Source organism: Battus philenor, unplaced genomic scaffold (assembly GCF_028537555.1).
Source record: "Battus philenor isolate CCGP_79_NKW_IND1 unplaced genomic scaffold, ilBatPhil1.0.hap1 SCAF_5, whole genome shotgun sequence".
NCBI classification, from domain to species: Eukaryota; Metazoa; Arthropoda; class Insecta; order Lepidoptera; family Papilionidae; genus Battus; species Battus philenor.
This window is the reverse complement of record NW_027181715.1, coordinates 13,601,366-13,610,057: the sequence shown is the minus strand read 5'-3', so window position 1 is coordinate 13,610,057 and position 8,692 is coordinate 13,601,366. Positions and strand designations below refer to the sequence as shown.

At 34.7% G+C, this 8,692-nt stretch overlaps 1 protein-coding gene across 1 annotated transcript in view; it reads right to left on the bottom strand.

Annotated features, from left to right (window-relative positions):
• Positions 1-2,548: 2,548 nt before the first annotated feature.
• LOC137929921 (organic cation transporter protein-like) overlaps positions 2,549-8,692 on the bottom strand; it is a 28,988-nt gene continuing 22,844 nt past the window's right edge. Inside the window, exon 12 of the mRNA XM_068773058.1 lies at positions 2,549-2,783. Within this exon, the coding sequence (XP_068629159.1) occupies positions 2,549-2,783 (235 nt within the window). The remainder of the gene's footprint in view (positions 2,784-8,692) is intronic.

Genomic DNA, 8,692 nt, shown 5'->3' with positions numbered 1-8,692 from the left:
CAAAAAGAAATGAACCGAACAAAGTCGGAGGCATAAACTACAATAATATTATTTTAAAATTGATTTATATATAATATCAATATAACGAAGGTTTAATGAAACTATAATTGAACGTCTATCGTATAAGCAATAAATCTCAGCTAATAAAACAAACAAAGTCATTGAAATGAATATAGGTTGCGGCATATCTTATGTAATTGTATATTTTAAACATCTTAAAAACAACAAACACAATTTTTGTCTTCTCATTTGATATGCAAACGTGTTACGGAATTTCGATTGCCAAATAGATTAACGAATGGCAACGAATGACAGATGGCAAATTAAAATTCCGATTACAAAGAAACCTTTAGAAATATCATTCGTTTTTTAACTAACAGTTAAAATTATTATTAAACACTATCTGATACCTCAAACGTTGTTTTGCAAAAAAAAAAATAATTTTATTAAACACTAGCTGATCGGGCAGACGTTTTTTGGGGGGTTGTATATATTTTTGTATGCTGTATCATAAAAAATAAAAACAAAAAAAAGTCTAAAAAATAATAAAAAAATTTAGTGGTTGACCACCCTTAACATTAAGGGGGATGAAAAATAGATATTGTCCGATTCTCCACCCTGGCGGATTTGCACGCTTAGATTCACGAAAATCGTAAGAAAAGGACCAATATTTAGCCACTTCCGCACATGCAGTGGTAGTCGTGCAACAAAGTGCACCGCCATCACATAACTGCCACCGTAAATCCACTCAACACGTGCTTCTCCCCTCCACGGGGCATCTTCAGGAGTTATTATGTTACACCGATTAGTGCCAAACACAGAGAAAATCAGTCGAGCCGTTTCGGAGGAGTTCAATCACGCTCAACGTGACACGAGAATTTTATATATTAGATTTAACCGTTATTCGCTTTTAATGTTTCGAATATACCTTCAGATTCTTTTTAGTGTTTTGTAAAATCGTAAATGAAAAGATTATCAGAATAATCTAGTTCGCCGACATAGCACAAAGCTTGTTTTTTACCTGACTTGCTCTGCTCTGCTTAGTCTAAGCGCCCTTAGTGCCCTGCCCCCTTGCAGGGCACTAAGGGCGCTTAGACTAACACTTCTCTTAGTAAAGCTCGAGGTCTCCTCAGAAAGCCTTAGATCACTTTGGTAGACGCTCCATGGAGTGATTAGGCACAAGGATTACTTTAAGGGGACCTTGACTTGGGTTGTTACTCCTCGATAATACCCGCTAGCGTTCCGTCCCACAAGTGACGATCGCTAGAGCCTAAAGGTGATTAGGCCCACGCTAGGTAGACCGTCGACATAGTTGTTTCCCGAAAGTAGCTGGATACGGGCAGCACAAAAACGTTCATCATGTCAATCTTGGGAGGCTTATACCTTGCAGTGGGCATCATCAACAGACGCTAAAGATGGAAGTGATTTTTTATTGCTTAATTTTCATCGATTGATATCGCGAATATATAGCTATTTTAGCACCAGTCGAGACAACGCGTTTGGTGAAATTGAAACATTTGACAAAAACACGTGTAACTCGGAGCTAAATAAACCTTTTGACAAACAGACGCTTAGCAAATATTATAGACAGTACTACCAATCCAGGAAAAAAAATGACAATTTAACTATGTAATGGATTCAGGCGTTATTTTGCGGAAGTCCATCCTAAGTAAGAAATGGACCAATATATAGCTGCTTCCGCACGTTGGCCCTAATCGGTGTAATATTACTCCTGAGGATGCCCCGTGGGGGGATGAAACACGTGTTGAATGATTTAGCAGTGGTAGTTGTGTAATTCGCATTGTTTGCCGCATGCGCAGTTTTCAGCGGGCTGGCGGGCGGTGCACTTTATTGCACGACTACTACTGCATGTGCGTAGTTATTTACGAGTAAATAGTAAAGTAGCTATATATTGGTCCTTTTCTTACTGACAATTTCACCTTAATTTATTATCACAGATTTTCACTATAATTAAACGTTTTAAATTTCAAACTTCTTTATATACATATTTGTAATGAAATAGCACCGGACGATTAGTTTATGTAATAACAGCAATATTTCTTTGTCTCGGTGATAATATTTCAATATTTTTACATCAGCATAATAAAACGAATAATAAATTGCGCGGTCGACGTAACATAAAATTGTAGTGCATATAAAACTAATTAAATGTGCCGATTGTTACTAACGTACGTACATAGTAAGTACTATAGCTTCTCTTTGCTTCCTTTTAACAATGTCAGCCATTTTGGTTTTATTCGCTAGATGATTCGACGACTATATATAAACCGTCCATCTTGTTAAATCCAACTTCGAAAAATAGATCACTCGTCGGATCCAACACTGATGAGCAACACTCGGAAAGCTCCCAAAATTCTTCTCGTTAAAAATACCGCAGTATTTAAAGACGAGGGTCTTTGACCAATGTTTGTTGCCGTTGATGACATACGAGTCCGAGATGCTGTTACTACGGGCCTCATGGAAAAGCTCAAGGTCACGCAGAGAACAATGGAGAGAGATATGCTTTGAGTTTTGCTGCGAGATCGTATCACAACTGAAGAGATCCGCAGAAGAACCATCGACGTAGCTCGAAGAACTTCTTGACGATGGGCAGGGCATGTCGCTCGTGAAACCGATGGCCGTTGATGCCGAAGATTCTCGAGTGTCGACCACCAGAATGGTAGACGCGATCTGGCAGGCCCCACACTAAGTGGACCCATGACATGATTAAGGTTGCAGGAAGACCGGTTATCGTGGCGGTCTTTGAGGGAGTCATATGCCTTCTGAGAAAAAAAGATAATCGGACAGATGTCCTGTTTACGCTACGAATAATCAATAATAATTTCAATAAATAAAAATGCGTTTAAATATTATGCATAATAATACACAACATTGTTAATTCTATTTTCAGGTACGTAAATAACGTTGATGCTTCTCCAACTCCAATTTAGATTTGTAAGATATATTGACTACAAACACTCAATTACACTCCTGATCTGAACACGGGGTAAACGGGCGACAGAAGGAAAGGATTCATGCATTGTTCACAATAACTTACCTTCTCATTATAAATCTGGTACCCATCGGCTTTTAAATTAAGATATGTACACAATATGTGGCTGTAAAACAACTGCCAGAATAAAGAAAACAGGATTATGTAGTTGAAAAGAAACTTCACGGTATAATTCAGCTTCATCTTAAAACGTAACATGCACTTAGATTTGTGGAACTGAAGTAACGGCATATACAGATCATTGCTCTAAGTGAATGTTATATAGTTATGCCTATTTAAAATTCCTCCATATTTATCGCCATTTGAAATTCAATTCGTACTAAAAATATAATTTTTTATGACAAGATCCTTCTACAGAGTTTCAGGATACGAATACAAAATAAATAAATAAAATAGGTAAACTTATTTTGGAGTAATTGCGTGACCATGGGAAATAGGCATTAATATTTTTTCGTATAAATAGCTGTCCCCCACCTGCTTCACGTGACTTTACCTTTTGTGGGTTTAATTTCATAAAATCGATTCACACACCGATAAAGATATTCTGGCCAAGTTCTATAGTTAAGTCTAATAGTCTGATAACATGAATTTTATTCAGCCTAAACCTCGTTTATGTTACTCTTTCGAGTCACTCTTAGATACTGTAGGGAACCATACCAAAATTTATAGTTATTTACGATACACTCACGTAAATTCTGTTACAGTACCTGGCGATAAATATTGTACATCGATCTTTGGAAAGAGACAATCGGCTAATTTCAACTTCGTATAGCGTTATCTCTGTCGTACGAAATACGACTGACAAAACGTCAATTAGGTAGTGTGGGACAGAGATAGTGCTCTACGAAGCCGAAATTAGCCGATCGTCTCTTTCCAAAGGTCGATGTGCAATATTTATTGCCTGATACTGTAATTTTTTGTTAAATGTAAAACGTTTATTAAAATACAACTGTAAAACAATATTACGGTGTGAAGGATTCTAAGCGATAATAACGTCTTATAATTACTTGAAATTTAAATATTAGAACGCGATGAATGAAAGAAAATAGGAACGATGTAAAGCCTCTACCCCACACAAAGCAGGGGGTACGAAAGACCCCAAAAGCAGGCTCCATTTAAAAAAAATTATGTTAATGAATTGCTATAATAACTGTTTTGACAATATTTAAGAAAGTAATAATAAAAAGATATAATCAACGTTTATTGTAAGCTCCTACCTAATCAGAGCGCTTAATTTGATTCTCGTTTCATTTAAATTAGGCTCATCTTGCATTCATCAGATATATAAGCTGTCACTAAATTTAACTTAAGTAGATAATAATATTAATGAATACCAACAAGTTCCGTCACTAAAGCAATTTTTAGAGGTATGAGTGAATAAGATAAATGTAATCGTATAAGCTGTTAGACGCTCGCTGTATGGCATAGGCTTTTCCAAAGTTCGCCGTGATGACCGATTTTGCACTACCCGCATCCTGCAGCTTCCCGTGTCCTTGACCCTGGGGTAGACCAGACCATGATCCACCTAATCAATTGCTATCCCGTAGTATACCAAAAAGATGTGGCAAAGGTAGAAAGGTTAGATGTGAATGGAATGTAAATAAACGGTAAGAGAATAAATTAAAATGTGAACAATAGAAGAAGAAGAGTAATAGAGATAGTGAAGAACGGAAGAGGGGAGTGATAAGAAAACAAACTGAAATAAATATATTTCAAATAAAAAAGTCCCGGTACTGAAATTATAGCGAGTACGAGAGGCCCGTTAGCCGGCAGGACTATTTTGAAAAGAAAATCCGATGGGGGGTCTACCTATAGATAATTCTAGCCATGAAAAGGAATATCTCTATCGATCATCAACATATCAACCGACAGAGGCACATTACAAAGCATAAATATCCCCAAAGATCGCCACTAGTTAGTGTTTTCGCATTAACGTCTTAAAATCAAATATATTATAGTAAATTAGGAATCCGTTTTAAAGTTCGAATCATAAATAATATTAATACGTAAATTTACGTCTCAGTCATAAATTCACCTATCTCAAAATATTCTCACAATTGCCCTAGGTCGCTGGCTATTTTAGTTCAAACCCTGGCCTTGTTATTGTAATTTAGTGTCCAATTTCCGCCACAACAACATTAGTATCTATTTTATTAATAAAACCGATATAATGCGTCGTTATCAGCTTTTAAAAAATATGTTTAAAAAAGCACTTCCTTGGTCTCTAAAATAAGATATTGATTAGCATTTATTATTAGTATTTATATAATACCTGTTTCAATTATTATTTGTTTTATATAAGTGTTTATATATGCATGTATAAGTACTAAATATTTATGAAATATGTTGTATGTTTTATCTTCTTCATATATGCCCTAAACCACACTTTCCTTCATGCCTCTCATCTCCATCTAAAGGTTATCTGTTAGAGACCACCTAAAGCTTTGAGATCACCTGTTATAACACCTCTGCCGAAATTAACTTTTATCTATTATCTATATATTTTTAATGGTACATACCCTTCAATATTTATTTTTATTATACACTAATACCTCGCTTTGTGTCGTTTCGTTTAGCGTTTTTTTCGAAGTTGCGTCGCTGCTTAATTAGTACTAATTTTTCTAGCTAAAATCAACGCAATTTGAATACAGTTTTATTTTCACTTTATTTTGCTAATTTTAAGAGTTCATTTTCAACGACGTAGTGTGTTGTGCTTTTTTTAAAACAGTATATTACTATTTTATAGTATATATACTATTTTTTTAAAATAGTAAATTTATATAAATTTTAAGGTGTTGTTCCTGGTTACAAAAAAGGTAAATATTATTCCAATTTATTTATTGGCAGAGTTATATTATTTTTGTTTTATAAATGTTTACTTTATTCAATTTTCTTTTTAAAAAGTAGCATTTTCGTGACCCTGGAACCTATCTTCGATCTTTACATGGTTTGCTATAGAAAATCTTATAACACTTTGCGGCGTTTCAATTTGCGTCGTATTTTTTTGGAAAGTAACCACGACGCAAAGTGAGGTATTGGTGTAATTTTATGTTAGTAAATGATATATTTTGCTTAAGAACTCCAGTAATGGTTAACGAAAGAGACCATATTGCACTATTAATTCCAAATATGTTATATCTGTGTCCTGTTCTTACAATATAAACCATTTTAGACTTAATAAAAAGCATTCCGTCTTCTATAAACAGATGTCGGTGTTTTATCTATTGCTTTCCTATTATAGCTCAATGGTGCACGCTATTTTTAGCTCTATTCAATAAATAGCCTTCTAACATTCTGTATCGGGAATAATTGTTCTTTATTAGATTTAAAAGAATTAAGAGTTATTTCTAATTTCTACCCAATAACGAACTTTAACAAAAAAACAAAATATGTTATTTAATGGAAGAAGCTAAATTTAATAAATGCTGAAGATATTGTAAAAGTTAAAAAGCTATACGTGATCATGCTATCTATAAAAAGCGATAAACTATAAGCTTAGAAAAACCTCATAAGGACATTAAAATATGTTAGCATAACTAAAGAAAACTTTTCCTCTTGGCTTTCTCCTCTTATCATCTTCAATATACTTGTAAACTTATGTAAATAATTATATATAAACACATTATTAACATATATTACAATAATACAGTCATTAAGTTGATCGGAATTGAAAATCATAGAAAAAAAAAACAAATCTTTGGAAAGAATATTTATAATGCAATAAAACATGAGATTTTAAAGAAAATTAAGGTGAGTGCTATCTATATGTACACACTCTCTGAATCTTGATCGCAAATTCGCGAAATAACACTTAAAAAACTGTCCCACCAAATAATGTCATTGTTCTATATTTATCGCATTGGGACGAAGTATTTTCGCAAGTAGTACATATAAACTTTTTATAAAACCTCTTTGGATGTACTATTTGTATCTGGCTAATTTTGACGACATTAAAAAGTCTACATTATAAAAAAAATAAGTTAGTAACAATTTATGTAGAGATATTTTTATATACGAATACGAAGATACTTTTTGTCCGATATATTACTTTAACCGTAAATTTTATTTATATATAAATACATTTAAAAAACTTTTAAGTTAAACGGTTTTTTAAACGGTTTTATTTGATACCCATATTGTGGTGGTTGTGGAAAAATATGTACCTAGTCCGCCATATTGGAACGGCGTCCATCTTGAATTTTAAATTTTGACATAATCATCGTGTTTTACTAGTGTAGCCCTTTCATTTGATACCCATATTGAGGGGGTTAAGGAAAAATATGTAATCCGCCATTTTGTTTCGGCGGCCATCTTAGATTTATAATGTTATTGATTTTATTATATTGTATTGTCATCTAAATTAAATGTGTGTACCAAATTTCAGATCAATCTATCAACGGGAAGGTGCTTAAATTTCAATTTCTAATTTTGACCCAAATAAACAAATTTCGTACGGGTCGAACTAAATAAAACCGTTTAAAAACTTCCTTTAGAGAGATTGCATCGTATTCAAAATAACAGTGTAGTATAAGCGTATGCGGAGTCATCGGTACAAGCGCATGAAACACATCTATTAACTAAAATTAACATTTACTGAGACACAGACCTTGTTGGATCGAAGCCAACTATAGTCTCACTTAACGCTTGCCTTGACACTAGATGTGCGTTCAAGTCGCATGATATTCGTCCGTAGCTGCAAATCACTTACCCATTTAAAGGAATATCCATGTAATGTTTTCGCGCTAATAAAACTACACTAACTAAACGTTTTCAACAGGTAAGCCACACACCTTGACCAATTAGATTATCATCATTAATTCAGCCGCCAGATATCCATTGCTAGACATATGCCTTATATCACAGTAAATTAAAAAGACGTATTCAAAGTGTCGCATCCCTACTTTATTCCGCTGAATTCTCGATATCTACTGTCTCAAGAAAATTAATCAGTGATCTATGGGAACGCTGCAAAGATAACCCAATCGATTAGCAGATCAAACGCTGGAAATTTAGTTGGATAGGCCACACGCTTCGAAGATTTCCATCACATACCGATGCAAGCCCTTGACTTAAATCTCCAAGAAAAGCATAAACATGGTCGTCCTTGGCAGTCTTGGCGGACGATAATTAGAGAGGCGGAACAAATAGGTAAGACGTGGATCCATTGAAAAAGCAAGGCCCAAAACAGGCACCGATGAAAATGCGTTGGACGCCCTCGACTCCACATGGGAGACATAGGAACTTAAGTTAAAATATGTCAAACTTTTCTGGCTAGTGAAATAGTCATTCAAAATTATCACTCCTTTAGCAATGCCTTTAAAGTATTTAGATTAAAATATGACTGTAAACAAAATTGCTAGGTTTAGTAACGTAACTTTTAGGAATTTTAGAACTGAGTACCTAATCCATGAGACAACTTTTTTAACATGAATCCGCCACAGAGTAGCTGATCCTATTAGAAACATGTTGCCCCCAGACAAAACTCACGCGATCCTGAAGGCCTTGTTTCATAGTAGAGGAAGATCATTGTCCTAAAGCTTTCACGAGCCGCGCCTCTTCCCTAATGATCGCCTCCGAGCGCTATCTGTTATATGGCGATCCCGTTTGGTATCCTCCTTCTAGACCATGACGGCCTCGGTCTCACAGAAGGTCACTGCCCTCCACATTGGTGCCTCGAAG